At 41.6% G+C, this 27820-nt stretch overlaps 1 protein-coding gene across 4 annotated transcripts in view; it reads left to right on the top strand.

Moving 5' to 3' along the window:
- The first annotated feature begins 2131 nt into the window (after positions 1-2131).
- sox13 (SRY-box transcription factor 13) overlaps positions 2132-27820 on the top strand; it is a 31951-nt gene continuing 6262 nt past the window's right edge. Inside the window, exons 1-9 of one of the 4 annotated variants that reach the window (XM_068314666.1) lie at positions 2132-2569; positions 21854-22070; positions 22162-22264; positions 23724-23816; positions 23974-24146; positions 24251-24319; positions 24439-24550; positions 26538-26611; positions 27222-27387. In XM_068314666.1, the coding sequence (XP_068170767.1) occupies positions 21855-22070; positions 22162-22264; positions 23724-23816; positions 23974-24146; positions 24251-24319; positions 24439-24550; positions 26538-26611; positions 27222-27387 (1006 nt within the window). In that variant the 5' untranslated portion in view covers positions 2132-2569; position 21854. Of the gene's footprint in view, positions 2570-21853; positions 22071-22161; positions 22265-23723; positions 23817-23973; positions 24147-24250; positions 24320-24435; positions 24551-26534; positions 26612-27221; positions 27388-27820 lie in introns of all 4 variants that reach the window. The other 3 variants (XM_068314664.1, XM_068314665.1, XM_068314663.1) reach the window with 3 other exon arrangements.

Below are 27820 nucleotides of genomic sequence, written 5' to 3' on the forward strand. Positions count from 1 at the left end.
AAATTCAAAGGGGGGGGACCAGAAACGGAGAGATGTGGAGGGAGAAGTGTAGAAAAGGGTTTTGTCATCTCGCTATCGTCGTGGTGTTGTGCCGTCTCCATGGCGACAGGCACAAAGGCCTGTGGTTGGCCATTGATGGCTAATTGTATTCTTCACAGCTCTTTTGTTAATTGTTTTCTGCCCAGCTCCCACTTCCTGCTGGGCCGCGGCACAAAGCCACGAACAGGAGGGATTAGAAATGGCAGATCAGCTACCGCAGCGCACAGCCAAGCTCTCTCTACCTCATTCTCTCCATTTTTTTTCTCATTCTCTCCTCCTCTCTTTGTCCCTCGCTTTCTTTCTCTACCTCTCTCTCTGTCCCCACAGGCCCACGTCTCCTTTTATCTTCCCTTCAATGTGTGCACTCCCATGACCTTGTTCATTCTCTTTCTTTTCCTTTCTTTTTTCTCTTTCTTTCTACTTGACATGATTTCTTTTTATGACATTCCATGACCTTGCTTTTCCTTCTTTCCTTCAGGCGTTTGTTGGTGTTATTCAGTCAGGATGAAAACACAGCCTCACCGATGCTTTTAAAAAAAAAAACAAAACGGTCACGGTGTTGACTTTCTGGCACCGAGTCAACATTTAATGCAACTCAAAACTGACTTGTGTTTTCTGTTCTTCTGTTTTTTTTGTGTGTGTGTAGATATTAATGTGCATCTGACAACTTTTCAGAATGATGGACAAAGTACAACACTTGCAGGAATGTTGAGAATCTATGCACAAACAATGTCGTTGACATTTTTCTGCTTCTGTTTCTGGATGAATGCATTGAGACCAAAGGACACACTCACAAGTGATTGAACACCGATGATGGTGTCATTGTGAGTTTCACTGTAACCACCTTTCCAATATTTTACTTGATCTTCAAGGAACTCTGCAGCTGCACCTTAATATCTCTTGTAAATTCCATTTGCATGTTCCTAACTTGTTTCTATCATCATGATGAGATGGAAAAATGCAGTAGAGACAACTTTCCTTTGAGTGAATGAAACACAAAATGCCTAAAACCGGCCAGAGCAGTCGAGGCGGACGATGACCTGAAACCAGAATCCTCGCATCTCCAGGATGGAACTCATTTTGTATTGGTGGGCCTGCAGGGGGGGTCGTATTACACGCATCCTGTAAATATTTAATCATAATTCAAGGATGCATTTCCTCTTTTTGTTTGTTTCATTGTCTTTCAGTTAATCTTTTATGACGGTTTAATTTTTGTTATGATGCAGAACAAAAGCGTCTTGCTTTGTACAGTATTGACCCTGTAGGCGACTTCGTTTGGTTTAAATGAGATATTTGAGATGAACATCACCAAAAAATGAAATATACAAAGAAGGCAGAGGTCTCCATTGAGCAGTTAATCCTCATTCTAGATGAATTATTGTCAGTGGAGCCCTGAGGAAGGAAACACAAGTGACCGACGAGCTTCCATCATGAGAAGAACTTGAGAGACGCTCCTCTTCACATCTGAAGGAGGAAGATGAGGTGGTATTGTCTCCTGGGTCCCCCCCCTTTGTTAGTTTTCTTCTCAACCTCCGACTGTGAGGCGACCTCAAGGGAAAAGTTTAAAAAAATAACAATAAATGACGTCATTAATGCTGAAATGAATGTTACTGGTATGTTTTGTTTTTTTCATACAAGGAGTGAGTAATAACATCTACTGTAATGATTCAGCAAAGAATTTCCATTCATGTCTCATCAGTTGATTTATTTTTTTATTTTTTTTATGTCTAATAATATGACACTTTAATAGACGTTAAGAATAAATATGATGCAAAAACATAATTTAATTGGATTCGATTTTTAAAAAAATTTATTTCCTATAAACCAAACAACTAATTGGATAATGTGAATAATAATAATAATTATTATTATTATTGTTGTTGTTGTTGTTGTTGTTGTTGTTATTATTATTATTATTATTCTCTGGCTCCCTATTGGCCACACAGAAAGTTGAACAGACTGGAGACTGAAGTGAATTCAACTCCGCTGTGAGTAAACTGGATGTGTCTCTAAACGGACCAGAGGGCGCTCGCTGCCAATGAGCGGACCGATCGATAGTGCGGGTCGTTACGTGTCAGTTTGACGCGCCGCCGGTGACAGACGCTCATTCCGGTTCGTTTCTCTCGCCGCCACCACCTGGAAAACCAACCCCCCCCCCTCGCTTTAAGTGGGAGGCGAGACCAGAAAGTCACCGGGAGTGACTGACTGACTAACTGACTGATTGACTGACTGGCTGGGTGGCTGAGGGGGGGGGAGGAGGAGGGGAGGAGAGCAGCGCTGCGCCGTCTCCAAACCTTTTACGCACCGCAGCCGCGTTCCGCCTGCGCTGCCAGGCGTCAGATTACCGACGATCCGCGCCTTTCACCGCCAACCGGCTGTCCCCACTCTGATAGAACCGGGAGCAGAGAAGTCGGCAGCGGGCATCCTCTGTCCCGAAGCATCGCCTGGTTCTGCATGCGGTGAGGGGGCTGGAAGAGGACGCAAGTTTTGTCGGGGTCTCTCGCGGAGCGCGCAGGGCGTACCGGGACTGGTGAGTGGGAGCGAAACGCGCAGGATTGAAAAACTAAACTTTGTCGTGAGCTACTTCTTTTGGTCTATGTGTCCTTTTAAAACTTACAAACCCTCCTCCGGAATGAAACTTATTCACATTAGAGACGCGTTTTTATAAAATATGAGGAAAGGCATCAACACAGCAGCTCCATCCTCTCTAATCTGTCACATCTTTATTTCTCCTTCTGTGTGACAGATAGGCAGTTTACACAATTATCTGGTACAGGGGAGTGATGGATGGTTATGATGATGATGATGATGATGATGATGATGATGATGGTGGTGGTTTCGGTTGAGTTGGCAGATGCAAATGAAGGGGATATCAACAGGTTCGGAGGGGACAGACGCAGGCATCCACGTTTTCTTCTCCAACACCTTCTTTTTTTCCTTCCACACGTCAGCTGGTTTATGAAGTTAGTGAGAGAATAATTAGATTAAGGATGAGTGAATTTGTTTATTTATGTGTTCGTTTCTTTATTTCTTTATTCAGCTGTCACTCTCTTCGGTTCATAAATGTGCTTATTCTAAGGTCCAGGATGAATTTACTGGTTCTTGCGTTGGGAAATTGCTGAGAGTTTATAAGATCGGATGTGAAGAGAGGGGGGGGGGGGTCCCGTGAGGGTCCTTCAGAAGTGTTTGTCTCTGGCATGTGGAATAAGGGTATGTGGTCGTCTTTGGAGACCCACAGTGTAGCTCTGGTTGCAGACGGACGGGCAGCTGGGAAGAAAGGGCAGGGAGAATGAAGTTGTAGATTTAAGCCAGTGTGTGTGTGTGTGTGTGTGTGTGTGTGTGTGTGTGTGTGTGTGTGTGTGTGTGTGTGTGTGTGTGTGTGTGTGTGTGTGTGTGTGTGTGTGTGTTGCTTGTGCACTCCTTGGAGACCACTCCTTCGTGCAAACCAGATGAGTTGGGACCTGTAGTTCTATGAGGACCAAAACTGGTCCTCAAGATGCAAAACGTTCTTTCTGGGGCTCCTGCTGAAGGTGTTTGGGGTTGGGGTGTGAATCGAAGCGAGGTTATGGTTGGGGTTGGGGTGCTCACAGTTGAATGGAAGTTGGAAGTTGGTGCAAAACTTCCATGCACTCGTCTTTGGCCGCGTACCAAACCGTTTGTCAGCAGGGAGTCCCTGACCTTTCTGCACACATTGAGCATCTTCAAACCTCCTCGCCACCACCGCCGCCGCCACCGCCGCCACTCCTTTCGTTCTTGTCGTCTTGTTTTCTTACAGAGCGCCAGTCACGCCGCTACATCCCTATAACCTGCATGTACACGCTTCCATTGTGCCGTTTGATGAGCTGGGTTTAGGGAACAGGATGGAGCGGTGGAGGCGCGGAGCAAAGAGCTCGTCTGTCAGCGCTGCGGCTTCACGTCTATTATGCAAAAATCGCTAATCTGTAGGAGTGGTTTGGCATTTCACCCTTCACCTCTGCACCCTCCCCTCCAGGTAAACGGGTTCTTTCTGACAGAAAGGTGACTCTCTATATCTAAATAGAGATACAGCAAGAATCTTGTCACAAAATGTGTGTTATTTGGTTAAAAACTTGCCCATATTATTAATATTATTGGATATCTTAAATGCCTGAATGTCAATCCTAGTAATTTGTTGAGTGACACATAAAACTAGGCTGAAACAGAATAATCCAGACAAGCATTAACAAAATTGGATGACTATAACAGCTATAATTCACTCCTCACCAGTCAAGGTGCTGAGAAAAAAACCCTGATGTATTGTTATCGGGACACTTAGTCACACGTTTGTTTTTTAAATATATTTCGTCTTCTTGCGATTTTGACTTTCAAACGTGTCGTTTTTTTTGCATTACAAGTAGTTTTGTTCCTGTTTGAAGCGAGAATGTTTGCACGTGTTTTTTTTTTTAACGTCGGACGTCTCTCCATAATGAAGAACATGAGCAAACAAAGGTTTTTTTTTACCCCCCCCCACACACACACACACCCCACCTTCGCTCCTCCTGACCTGCCATATCCTCTAGACATTGTTCTCTGAATCCTATTGAACCAGGAGTCCACAGAGACGTGTCACAATGGAGAGGAATGGTGTGTGTCTCCTTCAGCGCAGTGTGAGGCCGAGCCAATCACACAGAACAATGCAGACTTCTGGGAAGCCTTATGATCTCTTTAAATAAAAACCCTCTGGCTGCATTGTCTCCTTCAGAAGAGTCATAAGAACAAATCACAAGTGAATGTTAAGACACTCAGCTTGGCTGACGGATAAACAGTCTGACAGTCAATGGTTTTATCACGGCAAGGAAATGTCAGCCGGGATAACAAGTTTGTGGAATTATGTCATTATGTCATGTGTTTTATTCTATCCACTGCAAAACTGATTTTTAGGTTGGATTAAAAGATCTTTTTAAAAAAAATTATTATTTTTTTTTGCTATTCAAATCCAATACCTTTAATTATTTTTTTTAAAATTATTATTACTTTGTTGAAACATTGAATTGTTAAGTTAATAATCATCAGAAATTCTTACAATATCAATATCATTAAAAAAAAAAAAAAAGTCCAAAACTTCTCATCGCATTCAGTTCTTGGTCAAAACTACAACTAATGAACTAAAGGCAACAGTTTTCCTTGTTTCTATCTAGAAATAACTGAAAATTTGAGCCATAATGAACGTACTTGTTAGTGTGTGCACTTTTGCAATATTTGCAATGAGTGTGTCTGCAAGCTGTGTATGTGCTGAAACTTTAAAATAGTTTAAAACACTCCAGAAAGAAGGAAAAACAGTTTTTGTTTTCACACAGCCTTGAAAAAAGTGACAAAAAAAAACTACATAAATTAATAAATTAGAGTTTACAGCAAATCATCATGTGTTTATTTGCAGTAAGAGGATTTCTCAGCGCCGTGTCGTCCTTACGTTTGAGCGTTCTGCAGCAGCTCGACATGTTTTCAGCTCTTTACACCCTTCAGGTGTTGCGGAATTACCTTGAATTTTGACATTTTTAATTTTTTACAGCCGTGCATTCTGGAAAAAAACAACAATTAAAAACGTTAAAACACCTTTTGTCTGCATCGCTTTGTAGTGCATTTGGATTTGTTGCGGAATCAATCAGCGCACAATTAAATTTCAACTCATTTGATAGTCGATTAACTTAATTTATTCCGCTGACACAAGCTTTTCCAGTTTTCCAGCTTCACAAACGTGTTACTTTTCTCCTTTTTTCTTTGTCGGACATGATACTATAAACAGACCAACAGTCGTTTCTGAGTCGCTCCTGGACGGATGATCGTAAAACGTTTCAAAGGCTGAAAACGAGATCGAGAATCCTTTGACCCGACAGTTGCAGCTGCTTTTTTTTTTTAAAGCCGTTCGCGGCCTCGCGGTGGGAGATGCTGCGGAGGTGTTGACAAGCAGTCTGAGACGACTTAATGTGGTGTCAGCTGAGAGTCTATAAAGTCATGTTTCTATTCATGCTTCATAGACGGTGATGGGGACCCTCTGTTCTATTCTACGACCTCACTGGAAAGTGGAGATCACACAGTTTCTATAGCTTGCCGTGCATCTTTTGCATTTCATGCCACGGTGACCCCCCCCCACCCCCACCCCCTAAATACCTGCGCTTTAATCATCCTTTACTTTAATACCTTCAAGACGGAACGCTTCCCTTTTTGGAGAACTGTCTGATGCCAGAACATCTTGGCCATACTTTGAACATCAAGATTCCCCTGAGTATTGGTTTATTTTTAATCTTTCGGGCAAACGGAGGCAAGAGAGAGAGGGGTGGGGGTGGGGGTGGGGGTGGGGGGCAGTAATGACCTGAGATGTTAAGCATGTCAGGAGAAGCTTTTTGGATTTAATCTCTCTGTGAAGGAAACACAAAGCCTGGAGAGGATCTTTCATTCCTTGCTGCCTCATCTTCAGACCTTCACGTGGTTTTTTTCCTTCTCTAGACGTCTTTAATGATTCTTTCCACCTGTTGCCTTAGAGGAAGGTGGAGGTTAAAAAAAAAAAAAAAAAAAAAGGATGGCAACTTCATAGGCAACACACACACACACACATGGGGGCGGTGAATAAGTGTCTTATATGATAAACCCAGAGACATACACACACACACACACACAACCCTGTAAGCATCTAGACAGGTAAGATGTCTCTTTTGCATACAGAACAGGTTTTCATGGTTTTTCTTTTTGTGCCAAACCAGGATGTTAAAGTTCCTATTTCTTAAAACTTTACAACTTTACAAGAAAATAGTAATTTTAAATCTTTTTTTTTTTTTTCTGAGATATCATTCAAATCCTGCACACTTTTTTTGCCATTTGCATTCGCATTCTAGCAGCTGTGCTTTGCCTGAGCCTTCAGTCCGTCAGTGACCGCTGTCATAAGCTCATAATAACACGCTAATGATGCAGGAGTAAAACCGGACTTCTAACCGCGGCGTTTCTCTTTATCAACAGGCTGTAAATCAGTTTTGTGCCAGAAAGAGAAAACGGGAAAAGCATCCTTGAGAAGCAACCTTGTATTTCTCTTTTCCACTTTAGAACACTTTCTATTCAGGGGAGAAGAAAAAAAAAATGGAGGTTTCTGAACTTTCTCTGTGTGTTCTCGCCTGTGTTAAACACACTTGTGTATTCAGTGTGAAATTTCATGAAGAAACCGCCGTTAAATATACAGCTAAGAGGGAAGCTTTTGTTGGGAAGTAGGTCTTTTTTTTTCTTTTTTTTTTAAGTTCTGATGTTTGTCAAAGAGCCATAAGTACAGGTTTCTTTTGTCTCACTGCTCCCATTATGCTTGTCACATAACAGCCCCGTATTGTTCAGAATACAAGGCGTGAAGCAGCAGGTTTATATGCTTTATATATATATATATGTGACCTTCAAATCTGCCTCTCAGTTTTAAGGGCTTTTGGAGAGAAGAAGAAAAGTCTGAAGAGTGTTTTTTGTTGTTGTTGTTGTTGCTATGATCATTTTCTATGCTGGATTACGACAACATTAACATGCTCTCAGTTTGACACCGACCGGGAACATGTTTCACATATTTTTGTACAATATTATTTCAAACTGACCGGCAGATTTGCATCGACATCAGAGATGAGCGCTCAAACAAATGTTGTTTTGTGCGCCGTGACCGAAGATAAAGGTACGTTCAGCTTGATGCCATCCCTTTTTTTTTTTCCCCCAGTTGATTTGTTTATTTCTGTTCCGATCATGAGACTTTCACAAACACGCTATTGGTCGCATGAACTAACAACATAGTGCTTTATTTTCCTGGTTGATTTACATTAGAGGCTCGTGGATTGGAACAAAGCACCGTTGTACCAAACCTTAAGTGGATTAATAAGCAACACAAGAATCCCACCTATCACCGTGTTATGAGATTAAAATTAGCGACTGTTTGCTACAGAGCCGTGTGTCAAGGTTATATGTTGTATAGTTTGCGTCTTTTTTGTGTTTATTGCCTTTTGGATTCAAATGTTTGTGGTTTATTTGCATGTTTCTGCTCTTAAAACCTCGATGATAATATCCTCTTCACCGCTTTTGTTTCTTTTAAAAGTCACATTCAGGTGTTTATATATACAGTACATACATACATATATATATATATATATATATATATATATATATATATATATATATATATATATATATATATATATATATATATATATATATATATATATATATATATATATATATTCATACCAAAAGGATAAAATAAAAAAAGTTCACTTTTAAAAAAAATGTTTGGTATTCTTTTAAATAACTCATTTCAGAGAGAGGAAAAAAAACAAGATATAACAGCAGCTTTTATTCCTTTTCTGCTTTCTGGATGTGAACATAACTTGTTGGAAGTCACGCAGTCACATCATCTGATAAAACATATCAAAGTTTAAATAATGAGCATCAAATCTTTAAAAGAAAATTTAAAACTGGGATGGATGGCGGAACTAATAATCAAATACATCCAGTTGCTTCTTATCTTAATTTTAAACTTCATCCTCTGTTTGTTGCCCTTTCGCTCTGTTCTCCTGCAGATAACAATAACTTATGCTCTTGGATTCTTTGTATTTTTGGCTCAAATGTCCAATAAATTTGATGATTTCTGAAAATCAAATCAGATTCAGCCGTAATTGATACACAAACTAAATATTAGTCAAATTAATGACAACATCATGCAAATAAATGTATGTGTTTGGAGAAGCCCCTTAAAGCATACAAATGTTCGAATGCTTTAACCACTTTCAGGGTCAGTGGGGGTCGCGTCAATTTGGAGGACAGGGGGTGGAATTTTTTTGGATCACAGGTAATTTGAAACTAAGTGATGTGAAACTCATCCTTTAACTGGATCTCCTCCAAAATTCTACATTCCAAGGTCTTTATAAATGTCTTCATAAATGTCCTGTGGTCTCTCTATGTTTTTGAACAACAGTTTCACACATGGGCTTCTCTTCTTCTTTGCCGCCGTTCACTTTGTGTAACGGAGGAAGTGCTACAGAGTGAATTCTTCGTTTAGGAACTTTTTGTTTTCTCTTGTTCAGCTGGATGTTTGTCTCTGACGGCGGAAAAAGTCGCTGTAAAAGAAAAAGTCCTGCAAGTTTCTCTAAAGCTCTGAAGACTTGAGCTGAAGGGACTCTACTCTCATTGCCATTTGATCCGGTGCGTTATTATAAAATACAGATTATAAATGCTTAAATATGTGATTTTTTTTCTTTTTATTTGTGCTAATTTCCCAAGTTCATTGTTACCCATTACTGTTACTTCTTTATCTTTCATCTGGCCTCTTCAATTTGCATTTCTTTTCAAGACTGTCTCTCGTCACGGAGTCTTTTGTTACCGTTGACAAAAGAATCGGTGGATTAAGAAACATTTTCCTCGCCGTTCCTCTTGTGTGTGTGTTTTTTTTTTTACTTCCACGCGCGTTAAACATTCGTACGTGTCGTCCTGTCCGTGGGCGGAGCCTGAGTGTGAGGCCAGGTGGCTTGTCATTACGCCAGTCGGCCAGCAACTTGGGACATGATCTCCGGCTTATTGGAGCTGGTTAAGACCTATGGCACTAAGTTGTTTGCAGCGTATGCAGCGAAGACACACACACACACACACACACACACACACACACACACACACACACACACACACACACACACACACACACACATGCACGCTGACGACCTCCTGTGGTCTCAGTGTTGAGGCGAACAGACCCTCGGCAGAATCACCTGTTGTGCTCCTTACTGCTCAAAGGCGTTTCCATAGTAACGCCTCAGCGCCTTGGCCCCTTGGTCTTTAAGACCCTCAGCAAACAGAGACCCCCACTACCACCATTACAAACTCCATAAAACACACACACACACACACACATATAGGTTGTACACACACGTGGGTACTCTCCAGAAGCCGTGCTGAATGGAGCGAGGATATAAAGTGTGCCGGTTTAAAGGGGGGGGTCGCATTGTGAGAGTCGGGCCTCCTTTGTCTGAGCTAGCCTCAAGGAGCAGGGGTATGGATGGTTGTGTGTGTGTGTGTGGGGGGGGGGGTTGCTTTGTGAAGGAAGAGTGGAAAAAAAGTGGCCTTCATCCTTTCTTCCCTTTCTCTTGTTCTATCTCTTTATTGGGAGTGTGTTTTGTCTTCGTCCTCCTCCTCCTCCTCTCTGATAAATGCCACAGTAGCCTTTCGCTAGCCGCCACAATAGACGACCTGTTTTCAGAGAAGGAAGGTGGGGGGAGGAGGGGGAGGGAAAGAGGGATGAGAGGGAGGAAAGGCACACGGAAAAGAGAAAAGTCTGCCTTTTAACCTGCGCTTGTGAAAAGCAGGAGAATAAAGCGTCCGTGTCTAAAGCTGCTCTCTCCTCTCGGTGTCTTTGTGAAGGGCGCAGTTGTGTCATCGGCCTATTTATACATCTTATTTAGAAAGCCTCAGGAAGAGAGAGTGACCACAGGCGCTGAGGGAGGAGGGGGGGGGTTACCAAGTACGACTGCTGTTAATGCATCAAAGACCTAAAAGTAACATCAAGTCACATCAATCCTGTATTTTTGTATTCGACTACAATTAGATGCATTCGTAAAGTATTATAAAGTGTGAAGCTCGCAATTCATTAAAAGTTAAATAAATGGCACGGGCAAATTATTAATTATCATTCACTGCAAATGCATTAATGTGTTTTTATTGAGGTATTTGGGGTATTGATAATTCCCCATAATTAAAGCTTCTAAAGTCAGAGAGTTCAGCATGAAGGTCAAAGGTGTTCGCCATAAAGTTTTATTGTTAGCAGATGACGTTAAAGCAGGAACGATTAGCCGAATGTTTTAAATGGGTTTTGTTTCTGGGTGATTAGCAGAGGAGCTAGCTCTCAATCATGGTATATACACTGTTATCTGTGTTTTCTATGTTTAGAACGTAGCCAGGCAGCGGGACCGCATACATCTACAATCAGTATTCCACCTCCGAGGTAACGTTAATGTTAGCTCCTCTGAACCTGTGTAGAATCTGTCATTCAGGGTTTCTGTATTATTATGATTATTCATGACAGATGTGTTTCTCTGGGTTTACTCTTCATAATCTTGAATGAGAGAAACTTTATTGTAGAATAGTTTAGTTTTCGCTGAGCCAAAAAAAGTTGACTTTTGCGCTGGCTTCTCCTGCGACCGCTGCTTTGTTTCATCGTCTCTAGATTTCTCCACAATGCTCTTCCTTGTTTGTCTTTCATGCAAAACCGTTTTCGCCCCTTCTTTCTAGAGCAACTACCTGTTACAGCTCCAATTTTCCACACACAGATGATGTTTTCATTGGAAGCGGACATGTTGTGATCAAAAAGCAAAGCGTGTATTAATTTGACGTTATAATAAATAAGCATCAGTTTTTCCATGCAATTCATTGGGATGTCTGTGCGTAACTTCCACAGTTTTCTGTGTGGACTGGGGTAAACCGGATCTGAGTGGGTGTCCTTGTGGGCGTTGTGAAGCGAGTGGGCCTCAGCGGGGCAGCCCCTAGACTCAAAGAGGGGAACAAGAGGGAGTAAAATGTCGTCTTTGTCACGTCTCTATCTGGACTGGAGCTGCTAACACTGCTCTTTGTGTGATGAACTGACCAGCGACCGCAGAACAACAGCACCTTATCAGGAACTGGTAGCTCCCCATGTTCGCTTCCCAGCACACACACACATCTCTCTGCGAGATTAAAAAAAAAAAAATGTGGAAACTTATTGTGTGTTCTTGATGAGGCTATTCTTTGCTCTATGGAGTATATGGTTCAGTACCCTTGACATCAAAAGACCAGGAGAACAGAGGAAGAGAGGGGAAGGAAATGAGAAGAGGGCAAGGCTTTTGTGTCTCCAGTCCTGAGAGCTCATTCTCTAATGAGGCCTAGTCAGCAGGCAGATTTGTTCAAGAACCTCATGCATGTGTGTGCGTGTGCGTGTGTGTGTGTGTGTGTGCGGACATGTTTCCAACATCTCCACTAACAACAACAAAGAAAACAGGACCACAAACGCACAATTCTTTGACACGTCTTCTATCAGTGCGACCTTATTCATCATATTCAGTGTTAAGTGTTCTTTGGTAGAGCCTTGAAATCGTGCTGAAAAGCCATTCACAATCAGGTGCGTCGTCATGGTAAGTATAAACGAGGTAAACTGCCGAAGCTCGAAATGAAAAGTTGTGTAAATCAAGGTTGAATCCGTGCGTAGGTTAAGCTAATTTGGCGTTCGCTTGGAGGTGTGTTGTCAGGTATGATAAGACCAAACTGAAGGTCGGTTCCGTCATGATTGACGTTTCAGGTTGTTGGCAGCAACAAGGTGATGACAATGAGGTAGTAGTTAATCCACCTGAGCAAGATTTTGAATGCCTCACAATGAAAGTTTGTCAATCGAGTTAAGTCAACCGTAAGTAAACACACTTGTTTGGGAACATGATCTACCTACATCACAGGGCACTACAGATGAGTATCTCATAATTAGTTTCCTCATTAGTTGCTAGTCTCCTAACATAAGTGAAATGTTCCACGCACCTCCCTTTCAAAAACTCCTTCTAAACTGGATGGTGCGTGACGATTAAGGTTCTTGTTGATCCACATCAGGGCAAGGAAGGTTTGTCTTCCACTTCCATGGAATCAAGTTTTCTTTGGGACCGGTAAGTCTTTCTCGTTTTTTAATCCCTTCAAATGCAGCGGTTCGCGGTTCATCCTGTCCGTCTGTTGTTCATATGAGCCGAAGGTGACAGAGTTGTTCTCACGGTTCAGTCGATGGAGACCGACAGCCTGACAAGAACTCTGGATGTGGATGTGGTTGTGTTTGTACAGTCATGGGTGTCTGCATAGTCAAGGTGTGTTAGTTCTTGTGCAATCGGTGCATGCACTCACTTTCAATCCCTCCATGGTTGTGCACCTGCTGGTGACTTACAAAGAGTAAATGGAGTTTTGCTGTAATTAATTAAGGACTAGATTCCACGAGATTTGTTTCATAACCAGGTTGCTACATCTTCACCTTTGAGCGGTTGACTTAGTAACTGATGTGCAAGTGTCCGATAGTCTCTCACAGTTAGTCTCTCTCAGATTTAGCATTTATTCCCCAGCTGTAACAACGGAGTCTATCATTATGAAGACCTCAATTTTACCCAGGCATATGTCCAGGAAATCATTAGTGAGAATAACGCCGATATGTTAAAAACAGTGTCACACCTGTTGGTGGGCTTGTGTGAGCGTCAGGTTTGTGGCGACGGTTACCTGCAGCAGTGTGTTGATTATGCAAATGAGTCCCCTGTATGGTGAGATTTGAAGAGGCTCTTTGTACTTCCCCTCTTGAGTAGAGAGACAGGATGTGGGTGGGGGGGTGTCAGAGGTAACTGAAGGGTAGAAAAGACAGACATTGCAGGGAGGGATTGGCAGTCACAATGACTTGGGTAGCAGGTCTGTTCCAGTCAGAAAGCGCTGTTGGATCTCCCCACATCCACTCCTCCCTAGCAGGTCAGTAGACGGAGGGATGAGAGGGCTGGTGTGGAAGTCCAAAGGCAGTTCTTAGATACCGCGACAGTTAAACCTACCTTATTTTCTTTCTCTTCTCATAACTGACATGTTTCGGCAAGAACCCCAATGTCTGATAAACAACATTACCTGCAGAATCCACTCAAAAGCACCTGCTGATTTTCGGTCAAAGGAGAAGATGCAGGTTGAAAGAATCCAGACGAGTCACGGTTGGATTATGGGAATGTTTGTTTTTTTTCGTCGAGGTGTGGTGCTTTTCAACCTTGTTTCGGTTTGCCAGAGGCTCTTGCCATGACAGACGGAGCCATGCCCTGTGGGCAGACGGGCACCAGGCTAGTAGAAAATAATGGCTCATTTATTGTCTCTAAATAAATACTGTACTACTAACTGTAAAACATCTCCTCAAACACGTATTTATGCTTCGGTTCTTACTTGTTTTAACAAGCACAGAAAGCTGGAAACTTATTGCCCCAGTTCTGGCATAAAACGTGATCGACAAAGGGACAATTGGGTAAAAATCTCTTGCAAATGTCTTACTGGTGAAGAGGTAATGAATTCACCTGTGTCCACTGGTTTGATCGTGTGACAACTAGTTTCCCAATAATTTATTGGAAGGAATGGATGCATGAGCAGGAAAGAGCTCAGGTTTTGTTTCCACATTCTTTAAATTTGCACATTGGCTGAAATTATTTGTGCTAAACTTCGTAGAAGTGTGCAGTGTGTGAGCGAACAATCTCTCATTGTTCGTTCAGCCAAGGACATTGTTCTCATTCATATCCATTAGTTTGTTTTATAAGGCCAATTGTCCTGTGTAACCAAGACAGTTGTATTTAAATCTCCAGAATCAAGACATTTCTGTCAAATTTAGATATTTAGTCCACTAATTCCCAGTTCAGGCTCACGCTCAAATATCCACTGGATTTGATCATTCCTTAGAAGTTAAAGACTTTGTTTTAGCCGGTAACAAATTTATACAACTACAAGTCATCTCTTAAACTTTTAGGAGGACATCCAGGCAAGTCTGGTTTCATTTTGGATTTCCGCAGATCTCCTGCATGCGGGATAGTTTGGCCTCTGCAGATGTCTGCAGTCTGTTGAGCGCTCTTGTGTTTAATGGACTTTTGAGCTTGAGCTTGTTGTGATTTTCCGACTTTGAGACGTTCCCACAGGAAACCCTCTGTCATTACAGACGTCAGTCTCAGAGTTGACAATAACTCCTTTAGCCGTTTGTCATCACATAAACTTTTTAGATGTCCAAAGCCGCCCTTCATTGCCAAGACGGGCTTATGTCTGTCTCTTCTTCTCTTTCTCCTTTACCATTGTGCATTCTGCTTCTCTGCCTCGGGCACCAGCCAGAAAGTGACAGGGACCAAACCCAACAAGCTGCTTCTGTCAACAGAGAAAGAAAAACACTGAGAGAAGGAATAAGGAAACAAAGGAAGAAAAGAAAAGCAAAGGAGAACAATGAAAGGGATTTGCATTGCCAATACCCCAGGGGGTAGATGTTAGGTTTGACGTGTTACAACTTGTTGGGTAACTGAAGGTTTTTGTGTGAAGTGATTCCATGTCCTGGGAATTGTAAGGTTTCAGTGTTCAAAGGAGACAAGTTGATTTTTATCTGAGGGCAGAGACATTTTCCCTTCGTCCACTTTCTTCATCTTGGCTGCGGCAGGAGCATTCAGTTCACAGCAGGGGAAAAAGACAAGTGTAGCTCTGTCGCAGCACAGCCATTACTGGTCAGACTGACATTGAACCACAATAGGCTTCTTTTTGACACTCAGCTCACCCCAAACCACAGAACCCCTTCCATCTAAAGGCTTGTTTAAACACCATTTACATACGAAAACCGATATGTCTGTTTCAGTCGGCGTGTCAGTCAATGCCCATGTACAGTACTTTTATCTTTTACGATGGAATCGTTGCATCCACTAGAGGGCAATAAAGAGTCAAATGTTTCTTTTTATAATAAGTTGGCCTTTTGTGGGAAACTGTGAAGACGAAATTAATAAAAGGTGGAAAAAACTGCATTGTGACAAGGATGCAAATTTTTATCACTTCCCTTTTCTTTATTGCGTTTTCACACATTTGTCATGTCCTGCTTTAATTTTCGCTGCACTGCCCCCAACCGTTTGTAGAGGTAATGCTCTGTTTCCTCCCTTAATTCTGAAAATGTGCCCATATACATAGGACATGAATGCAGAGTGGGAAAGCAATCTTTTTCTCTGGGGGTATCAACCCATGAATACATGGCTAATTGATGCTAATTGATATTTGCACAGTGCCAAAAAAAGTTAGTCGGTTTCATAAATATTTAGCGGAAATGCTAAAATATAATCTTACTTTGTGTAGAAAAAATATTGTTTCAGAAGAAAGAAAACAATATTACCCAATTGTAAGTAACTAAGATGATCAAGAAGATGTCCAAGCTTGGACAATGGAGGACATAAAGGCCCAGAATCGGAGAATCTGTGTAAACTCAGACATTTTGACTACTGGAAGACCTGAGAGCCGCCACTTGCAAATATGGAGAAAAAAAACATTCATATCGAGTTCCTTACCCTTGGACTGCCATGTACTGAGGATGGGAAATGATTGTTTTTGCCGTTTTAATCCATTGCTTACAAAGCTTTGCTAGACACACATGCGAGACGTCACAGACAGACTGTTGTTCAGCTGTCCATTGTTCCAGATAAACAAACAAAAGGCGTCACGGAGAAAAAGTCATTGTTACGGCGCTGTTGAGGGATCTCTGTTTAAGAAGGCCTGTTGATTCATATTTGCTCTACTAACTGCTGTGGGCAAGACAATCAAAACATTGAGCTAAACGAGGCTGAAAGACTTACAGGTTGTTTTGTAATGTGCAGACATGAGTGATAGTTCTTCATGAATCCAGCGCTGACAGATTGCAAGTACAGTCATCCGGGCGATTGTTGAACATTTTTAATTGTCAGACTGGTTTTTATCGCAAAAAGAAATAAAATTGGAAGAGAAAGTTTCCTTTCGGACATGATTAATATGTCATAAACGTAAACCCAAAGTAGCACTTAAAAAGGGGCGTAAGATTTATTGTCTTTCTAATTACATAGAGGTATCTCTTGAAGTACATTGAGACATACAGTTCAGGTTTAGTACGAATTCTTTCTAGAGTGCAACCAGTTCCCCATTTGCATATTGCAGCTTTTCTTCTCTTATTATGCGCAGCTTTTGTTCTTAAGCACATATTGTTCATACTTTTGTCTGAGCTCTTTTGTAACGTAGTTTCAAGCATCATCTTTAACCGCTCTAGATTATGAGGTCATAATTGCCTCCATTGTTTGTAAGTTCATCAGCTGTCATGTGACATTCTTACTTTTGCTTTTCTTCTGTCGAAGGGTACGGCAGGACTCATTTTCATACCAATACACTGAGTTTTGTAAGTGACACTGTACAGTAATTGTTCGTGGAACTATTCAAAATTTTGCCATGTCATGTACTGTCAGCAGTAGTATTTTCCTAAAACGAGGCCTTGAATAATATTTTTATAAATATAATGAAATAATAATTCATAGTAAATAATTATAAATACTTTTTTCCTTCTGTTTTACTTATTTTCCTTTTTATTTCATCATTCTGTGACTATGCAGTAGAAATTATTTGATTCACTTCTGTAAATAGTATTTTGTAAAAAGTATTTTGCTGTGAGTTTTTTTTGAGTATTTTTGAGAAAAAAAAGGGGGGGTAGGAGTTTAACAAGTTTACACTTCTTCCTACTCCTTTTCTTCAAACCTTTCCGATGTTTTTATGATTGCTTATTATTGTTAGTTTTGTTTTTGTTGTTCGAAATGAATAAACTCATTCATTCATTCAATAAAACTAAAAATATGAATAAATTTCAACAATCCGAAGAGACATTAAAAGCACTTGGATGCATTTCACAAGCTGGAGGGAAATAACTAATAATTAGTCATTCTGAATTGTTACTTAATGTTAAACATTAAGTAACTTAAGTAATTAAGTAAATTCAATTAAACATTGAATTGTTACTTAATGTCAGGACTTAAATTCTCAAGTCTTGCATGGAAAAGTTTTTTTTAAAAATCTCTATTTAGAACAGGAAACTCCAAACTCGATGGTGGTTTGTCTGAATCATATCCAACTGCAGAGTTTTTGTAATTGTCGCAAATTCAAAGCGTCTGACTTTAACGCTTTAGTTTCCAGTCCAGTCAAACAGGTATCCCTGCACGCACGGTTTAATGACGCTGATCACATCTTCGATTTGCACCAAAAAAACTAAACACCAGAAAAAAAAAAAGTCTCACATGGCCAAACTTGCCACTACCGTCAGCTTTTCCCTGGTTTTAAATGCTTCGAATGAGAGAAAAGCGCTGCAGAAGTCCCTCAATGGCACATTTTGGTCACTTTGTTCTACTCTGTTTACCTCAACAGCTGCTCCGAGGTCTGTTTTATTGTGATTTCTTATGGCATGTGGTGAGTGCCTATAAAAGCCTAGCAACAGGAGGTCGGAAAACAGGGCTCAATAGGATAACCTCGTAGGAAGGCGAAGCTATTCAAATCATGCAGCACACACTACATACATACATACAAGGTCAGGTTCCACACGGGTGCAGTCAGCTGCAGATAGGCTGAGTGTGTTTAAGTAGATGAGGCTGATGTGGAGGGAAGCAATAACCTTGACTGGTTCACATTGTTCTCAGTAAGATGCTGAAGGCATTGTTTAAAAAAAACCAAAACCTTGTGTTCTCGTTATGCACACACACACACACACGAACACACACACACACACCTTGATGCATTCTTTGCTGTCATCGCCAGATTGTCCACATACCTCTGTGTGTGTGTGTGTGTGTGTGTGTGTGTGTGGGTGTGTGTGTGTGTGTGTGTGTAAGTCTTGCACACACAAGCGTGTGACAGCCACCTGTGGCAACTCTTACAGTCTGGCCTCGGTGGACCAAGGCGAGGAGACCCAGGAATAACTTAAAGCGTGAGACAAAACCCCAACCCCCCCACCCCTCTCTCTCTCCCACATACACACATGACCCCCCCCCCCCATTGCCACTTGTAGATACTGCTGCAATGTTGGCTAGACATTTCCCACCTCTCCATTCTCATTCCACGCTCATGCTCAGCCAAACCGCACCCCACACCTGAAAATAGCAAACACTCAGGCTTAAGCTCCTTACTGGTGTGAAGTTACCGAATTATTATTCTGTTACATCACAATATAAATGATTGCTGTGTTGGAAACACACACAATTCCAACACAAACACTTCCACACATGGTTCTCCTTATTGTTGTGGTGGCACACCTGGAAGTTACCGGGCAGTAAAAACAGCATTTCTGACTAATAATGGGGATTTCCTGATAATTAATTACACATGTATGTTTATTAGATGCTCAGATGAAACAGTAAACCGTTTCATACCAAACTTTATAACACACTACATTATATCTAAAGGGAGGAACAATGAAGCCAATGCAGAAACATTGTCAGCTGCAGTTCCAGCAGCCACTCAAGGTTCTTTCCAAGTATGAGTCAATCTCCCTAGATTTTCCAAGATAGTAGTCGCTGACAGTTTGCAAGTCATCTTTTTGTCCATTATTGGATGTCAAAGTGGGCAAAGTGGAGTCAGAAACTGAACGGCGATGGATGGAGCATCGTCAGTTCTTTCTCATAAATTTCATGCCTCAACAGCTTTGGTAAAACATGATTGGGCCATAAAACAGATAAAGAGGAATATTTCAAAAGCAGAAATGGGTAGAGGTTGAGAAAATATGCATGTTTCTCTCGATTTTCAACGGCAAGGAATTTGAGTATTTTACCATCTACAGCCTATAATATGTTCAAATATCAAGGGAGTCTGGAGGAAAAACGACAATGGAGTCTGGGGGTGGCAGACAATGTGAACAGAATGTAAATATTATGCTGAACTTCTTCATTTTAAGGGTTTTTTTTTCGGTCCAGCAGAGAAATCGATCGGCTTTAGTTCTGCTTTAGATGCACGACTTGATGGCACGGTCCGTATTTCTCCACTTCCTAACTATTGTTTTTAAGATGTGCGCGTTGCCGCGCTTGATCCGTTTACGTGTCACTTCCTGCGTGGGGAAGATTTCTAGCTGGGTTTGAATCCTTTGCATCTCAGGTCGTAGGAAACGGCTTGGATTTTACAGTTTCTGGTTCTTTACTAACATTGGTTAGTGCAGCTTTAAATACTGACACACACACACACACACACACACACACGCACACAGTGTATACATCATTGCTGGACCCTGGCAGACAGGTGGCTTTGTTCAGAACCGCAGTGTGCCTGCTGGGATGTGGGGGTGGTGGTGAGGTATTGGGGTAGTCTAAATCATCACTATGTTTCCACAGAGCGGTGGCACTCTAATTTTTTTTTTTTGTGTGTGTGTTCCGGGGTTGGTCGGCACATTCCGCTGGCATTGTTATCTGGCCTGTTTCCTGCGGCCGGCGGCTTTTGTCAGCCTCTCCCCCATTGTCCCAGCTTCCTTTGTTCCCCGGCTCCAACAATGGCTTTTTTCTGCCTCTTAATATATATGTGCACTTTTTGCCCTTGTGTGTTTTGTTGGTTTTGTTCTGCTGTCTGCTATGTTTTTCTTTGCCCTGGCTGGGAGCTGACACACAAATACAAGCACGCACAAGCTCAAGAGGATATGTCCAAGTTCACCCTAGTTCACCCTCTCACTCAACCGGTCCGCTCTTCCTTTCTCACCTCGTCTTCCTCACTGACTCATTGTCTGTCCTCCTTACTACTTGTAACACACAAACACACTTGGATAAGTGACTTGAGCTGATGATACCACAACCGCCATTTCACAGTTGACTTTGACTGAGGCAGTGACCCAGTTCAACCAGCATTATGGTACAGAACCAGAGACAAACCCATGTGACTGTCCCATAATGAACTAGATTCTGACAGGAGAGCGGAATGAGGACGTGATGGTGAAACCAAATCAAATCAGTAGTCTGGTTCATTTTGTGGTCGAGACAGAAATATTGAATTGAATTACAGTAAATTCTTAAGAGAGGTCAAAGAAAAGCCTTCATAATAGATTGATTCTCATATTATACTTTTTTTCCAGATTTTTTTTTGTCATATTCCAACAAAAACATCTCCTCTGGTGTCAAAAATATTCAGTAAAAAAAATTGTAAAGAGTCTGAGTTATTTATTGGGTGAAAAAAGGTCATTGTTCTGAAGGACTAGCAGAACTAAATTTACCATGATGAGTTACAGTAGCACTTTTTTCCCCACACACTTTTATTATCTTTTGCTACAGATTTTAGCCGGTGCTGCTGTTTTGTTCAAAGATTGCCACAGTGTTGGCCCCAACTGAATTATCAACCAACTGAGAAACTGATGTGACAATTTGATCATTTAAACCCTCTGAATTTATAAAATAGTGCTTTCATTTTTGAGTTTCATTGACTAAAATCTGTAAAACTAATCAGATTCCTATTAGAAAACATACAGAACAAAAATATATTTTTAGCAGGCTAACATGTCCAAAGCTGTTTATCAATCCACTGGACTGGAAAGTTCTTTTACCTGGCCTTTGGTACTGGTGGGTACTGACAGAGGTCTGAGTGTTGGGTATACAGGAAACCAGCCCACACTGACCAGTACCTGCTTTCTGACTCTGCCACATCATCTTTCACAGACTTACATTCAGGTCCCTTCAAAATTCCCCAAAATGACGATTCAGCAGATTGACCCAGGTGAAGTGTGTCATGCTAATGACCTCCATTAACATACAAAGGCTTGGTGAAACTTGCATTTCAAGGACACCCCCTGGCACTCACATTGACCAAACAGGTCTCAACTGTGGTCGCTGGAATATGAATAGCAATGACCACACCTCATAGGGTTAAAAAGCTAATACCAGACTAACCACCACCAGACCTGAAGAAGACTCTTGGATGAGAGGTGAAACGTCTTCATGAAACTTTCTTTAAGTCCTACGGATTGATTTAAACAGCTTTGGATAACCATGACCTGGATAAATGTGAACCTACACAGACAGTGAGCTAACATGGTAAACTATTTCAGCGACTTTGGTGGTTTATTTTTTACCCAAATATTAGAATCTTAGCATTAGCATTGCAAATCCAATGTAGAACAATATAACAGTTCTTTCCCCAAAGTTGTTTTAACCTTTAAATATTGTGAACTCACTTCTCATTCAGAAGTTTTCTTTTTGTCAGTTGGATTGCAGCTCACTACCACAATCAACTAACAAATAAAACGTGTGACATGTGGCCAAATCTCTTCGCAGCCAAACTTTTATATGTTTTGTTTGTTTTCCAACAGAATGGTTGAGCCCAGCCCTCCAGCGCTGCACCTCCTCTCCACCGGGGATGCCAGCATGGTTAGCGTTGGCATTAAAGTAGAACAGGAGGAGTCCGGAGGAGGAGTTGGAGTCATTACTAATGCTGAACACCTGAAGACTTCACCCCCTTGTGACTGGCCAGGAAGTAATCCACTGGAGGCCCGCCAGTTGACCCCACCGCTCTCCTGCTCCCCTTCGGTAAAGATATTACCCAAACCATTGCGAGAGAGGTCACCCTATCCTGTTCTTATGTTTTCTCAGTTGACGCTTTCTTTCTGTGTCCCAATAGGAGACCTACGGAGGAAAGGAGTTGTCTCGTAGACAAAGTCCTGTCGGACTGAAAGAGGCCAGGACGCATGATAGACCAGAAGGACAATCCAACCTCAAGGAAGGTATGTCTTCACATGTCTCCGAATCGCTCTCAGCTTTCTTCGATTGTCCTGCAAGCAACGAAAAAACCTGTCCTGACCATTTGATGACACACACGTCTGTACAATCTATAAATATCTCCTCTTTTGTGAAGTGGAAAGCATAGCTCATCTTATTTATGAAAAAGAACTGGAGCTGGCCAGAGTCTATCTACGAGTATCTTCCCAATGCAGCTCAAGTGCCGTTATAAAAGCCGAATCAAAAGTGAATATTAGTTTATGGATGACTTTGCGGAACAGAGAGGCAACATACCTGGAAAAGAGAAGGAGAGTCTGATAGATGTGAGTTTAAATGGCGTTTGGACAGACAGCACAATTGCGTGGAAGTTCTCCCTGGGTCCGGCTGGGTTCCCTTAGGGTTTTCCGGTTCTTTCAAGTTAACCATGTGGCTATGTCAGTTTAATCACATTCTTGCTTTATAGTAAATGGATATTTGCCACCTTTAGGTTGAAATTCTAACATGTCTGCGTGCGTTCCTAAGGATTCTGGGATGAATCTTGAGGTTTTGCATGTAAACATCTCCTGAAATTTATCAAGGTGTACATAGCCCTGCTCAAATACATTGAGCAGGGCTATGGTGACAACAAAAAAAACATGCAAACCAAAATCATTGACTATCCCCTGTGACATTACACTTCATCTCAACTTCTGCTTCTCTAACACTGACAAATGCCGTGTTGATGATGCTCTTTAATGCTGTAAAACTGTTTTTCTTACCTTTGTCCTACAGTATTATGTCTGACTAAACTAATCTACTCTGAATGTCTGACTGTCAGCGCACCTCCACAGTCTGTCTCTTTCATGCGCCTCTTTTCACTTCCTATTATGGGAGCCTGTCTTTCTTATGCACACATATACACGTCCATACGCTTTTCTCGCCAACCAGACTCGGATCGTTCCATTTTCTTCCGTGTTTAAGTGCACTGCATTCTGCCGTGGAACAGTGGCCGTCTGCTGAAAATCAATGTGTAGATGGTATGTTTTGTCTTGCGAAGCGAGGGTGTTGTTGTGGTTCCTGAATGGGTTTTGGGGCATCAGGGTTCTCCTTTTGTTTGATTTTATTCAATGCCTCACATGTAGCATAAAAGGCTACACTCCCAGCCACTCCTGAGACTCTCCTTGCCCTCAAGTCTTTCACCAGCCTGCACTCTACCCCTTTTTTCAATTTCTCAGAACTAGCCGACCTTGGATTGTTCTCTGTCCAAATATTGATCCACTCAAAAACTTCTCCCAAACACACAAAGCACCTCTGCCCTTCAGCACCACAAATGTCTTCTTCAATCAATGCCATTAGGAAGGCAGAGGAGAAGCTGAGAAAAGTAGTTTGGTGTCAGATAGATTTTGTTTAAGAAAAAATATTCTCTGTGCCATCCAGTGCAGCCGAGTGCAGTTCTGCTGAATGCCTGTTGTGTCCTGTTAACAGTGATGCCTACCATTGAGAAGCTGCTGAATGCTGAAGGATGCTGGAAGGAGAAACTTCTGGATAAAAGCACAGTGGGGGCAGGCCAACTAAAAGGTGAGCTTTCAGACACAACCAACACCTTAAAAAGCATTTTATACCTTTTACGTGTGTACAGAAATTGTTCCAGAGTTCCTTTCAGAATTTTACAAACACATAGAATCCCTGGAACATTCAACACCGATCATGACCAAGTTTGCCCGACCCGGTCCAGGTACCCCGGAGTCCCTGGCAGAGAAGGAGCTCCAGCTGTTGATGATGATCAACCAGTTGAGCGGTCTGAGGGATCAGCTGCTGGGAGCCCACTCCGAGCAGAGAAACATGGCCGCCTTGCTGTTGGAGAAACAGCAGCAGCAGATGGAGCTGGCCCGACAACAGCAGGAACAGGTACCGCTCAGAGACGACCCTTGTGGTGATCTGCCGTTCTTTTCGAAGAAATGAGCGATATGTTGGTTGGGATTTCTGAAGCTGTGTGATGTGCTGGGTTTCAGATCGCCAAACAGCAGCAGCAGCTGATCCAACAGCAGCACAAGATCAACCTGCTCCAGCAGCAGATCCAGGTCAGTTCCTCTCAAGACCTTCCATGTCTTCCCATTCCAGCAGCAGAGACAATGAATACCTGAAGCAAACGAAGCGAGACGTGTTCTGTAAGGTATCTTGTGGTGTACCGCCCCAGCAGGTGAACATGCCCTACGTGATGATCCCGGCATTCCACCCCAACGCCCAGACCCTTCCCGTCACCTCCGAACCCCAGATGACTTTGCCGCTGCAACCAATCCCCTGCAAGCCAGGTTTGTTTTGAGCCTCAGGGAGAGTCATATGAGGGTACAGGGACTACCATTAAACCATAAATCCACTGCTGGAATGGCAAAATGAAAAGTGTAATTAAAGTTGGACCACAAACCGCATCAAAACAAGTAAGAAGGGAACATGCATTAATGTCTCTTCAACTCGTTTGTCAGGGCTCTTGGTTAAAATTAGTTTCCAGGTTATATCCTATGAAACATCATTATCATAATAAGACGGTAAGTTTAAAAAATGAACCTATTCTTTATATCAGGGCTTTTAATTCCATCACCTTTTTATAAAAGCATTTAAAAAATGATTTCCAATCCCACCGTCCGATTGTTGGTACAATCCTGTTGTCCTTCTGAACACGACTATACATTTTAGCTGGAGATAAGTTTTGAAAACTCCTCATCCATCTCGGCAGTATTTCATATTCTGAGTTGTCATCTTTTGACGGGTCCAAGGTTTTAGTTCTTTGGGATTATTCACTTTTTCATAGTCTGCACATTCCAAAGGACAAAAGAATGTTTAATCGGTGATAATGTGAACTTTGATGTTCAGCGACTTCAGGGTCCATCAACAAAGATTCACGAGTTGTCACCTAGAACATCTTGTTCACGTCGAATAAAAACTAAATTCATACAAAATTAAAAAGATTTAGTGGATATTAGAAGAGATTTAAACAGAATGTGATTGATAGTACCTTTCATGCGTTTTGTACTCGTGCAGTTTGCAGGCTGCAGAGGGCAAGGCTTAGAAAAGTAGATTTGCTCAGTCTTGCTTTCACTGCTCTTAAAAGCTGTGCTCATGGGTGACCTTGCTTTTGCTGTCTTTTCAAACCTAAGAGACACAAGGCCGGTTTTTATAATGGTGTATGCAGACTTTAAGGATAACCATTCACTTGGGTTTTTATCTGAAGAAAGGTGTGTACCAGCGCGAGTGCTTTAGAATGCCTCCACATATGAATGACAGAAGGTTGCAAAAGGTCTGCTATAACCTGAAAACATACAACCGCCGCTTCTTCAATAACATACCGTTCAGTTTCATTTTGGTAAGGTCTCTTATTTTCTCATTTATTTTTGCTCACAGATATTTCAGGGTGTTTCAAGTGCATCTCATTCTTTGTCATGACCTGAATTTTATTAAGGCTCCCGCTAATGATATTATCGAAGTGGACATTTGATTTCATGAGGTTAAGCTTGCTTAAAAAAAAGAAAAAAGAGTATGATCAGATCATACACTCCAAACTGGGTTCATTTTACATTGTGTTCTAGCAGTTCAGATTCCAAATATTCTATGTAATATTTCCAGACGGCTTGTTGTTCAGCATGACTCACTAGTTATCTGTATTGTTCACCACTGAAGAGTGCTAGAAACCTTTAATGACAGGGCAAGGCGTGTGTGTCACATCCTGTACCGAGGTGATATGTTTAGCATAAGCTTAGTCAAACCTTGGGTTAGGGTAGGGTTTCACTTGACAAACCAAATGAGATTTGAAAATGTATTTAATATATTCTGTACCAAAATTATTGCAAAAATATTTTCCTTTTAAGTAAAGCCATGGCGTGAGCCAGTTACGATTGGAAAGAAAGTGGGGTTTCCAGTCTCTACCATAGTTATTCTTTGTTTTACGATCATGTCAAATTCACAGGTTTGTTTGCGTAAAGGTTGTAAGATTTTGAATTTTTGAAGAAGGTCAAATTGTCATCAACTAATTTAGAGTTCATTTAAACTTTCCTCTATTCCTTTGGAATTAGTAGACATAGAACCCAAGTAAAACCCAGCATTACTTAAAGATTACGACTAAAACTGAATACTGTATGAAACATTCCTGAGCCAATCTGAGGGATGGACTGTAGAGACCTGGATTATGTTTGAAACTTGTTTTATTTCGCATCTGTGCTCCAGTAGAAACGCGACAAAGTTTTACTTGACAAGCACTGAATAAATAGAAAGTCATAACATGGAATCTTGCACCTTCCACAGCAGTGGACTATCCCATGCAGCTGCTGCAGAACGCTCACCCCACCCCTGTCAAGAGAAGCGGTGGTTCCTTCCGACAGGTATGATGTCATCGCGTATTGTGTGTGTGTGTGTGTGTATGCCTTTTTAAATATTGATCTCAGTATAATAAACTTGTCTCCCAAGTCCTTTACATTCAAACAATTGTGATGCATACACCCATATATCAGTTATTATATCAAAACGCAAATAACACTGAGCGCAGTCGATTATTGATATCATTATCTACTGTATGTGTGTGTGTGTGTGTGTGTGTACTCTTTAGTGCATACATGTGGTTTAAGGTACATTTTTTTTAAAAAAGGTGACTCCCTCCAGATTAAACAGATAATATGAAAAAGCTTTTTGAGCACACCACACCCTCCATTTAAAGATTTGTAGTGTGTGTGTGTGTGTGTGTGTGTGTGTGTGTGTGTGGCCTGAAACAAGCAGAGATGGGTCGACACATCTTGAATAAACAAAAATGAAGTAGACAATGAGGGGACTAGGAAGACAAAGGACCAGAGACACTACAAAGGTGTGACAGATATGCTTGGACACGCTGAATCTACTCCGCATTACCGGAATGGATGCACACCCCTGCCTTTCAGTTACTCGTGAATGTGTGTAAGTGGCCGCGCCCCTGCTCATCTTCTCTCATTGTGTGTTTAGGAAGCCAGTCAGCCCTTGAACCTTACCTCAAAGTCAAAATGTCTGGAGATGGGGAAAACACCCAGTCCACAGAGCCTGGAGCTGGGATCGCTGGCGCTGCAGGGGGCCTACAGGTCCAGAGACCTCCACAGAGAGGTTTCCCACAGCCCCCCACGATCTGCCCTCAGTGAGTGAAGCAGACAGCCACTAATTTATAAATTCAAAGTAGTGATACTTGAGTCGAAGTTCTTACACACCCTCTACATATATGATTCGACACATGAACAGAGTTTGAACTATCTACATCAGGGCTCTTTTGTATTTTTGGTATGTTTTCTTAAGTGACGTGTGTGGCTTTTGTTACCAGTGAAAGCATTTTAGAGCAACGGGTTTTTGTTTTTTTTAAGACGGGGCATTTTATGAATCAGTGGCAGCAGGAGAGCATCAGTATCAGTAGGACTGTGCCAAGCCTGGGAAGAAGAAAACAATCAACTCTCCCAAATATCATACTAGGAAGCAAATAGAATATTTCCACTAGTATGTAAATGAAAGACTTGCTTTACAGAATTGTGCATATTTTTTTAATTTCTCATTTTCATTTTTTTGTATAAGCTATTTTT

The sequence above is a fragment of the Antennarius striatus genome, chromosome 5 (genome assembly GCF_040054535.1).
Source record: "Antennarius striatus isolate MH-2024 chromosome 5, ASM4005453v1, whole genome shotgun sequence".
NCBI lineage: Eukaryota > Metazoa > Chordata > Actinopteri > Lophiiformes > Antennariidae > Antennarius > Antennarius striatus.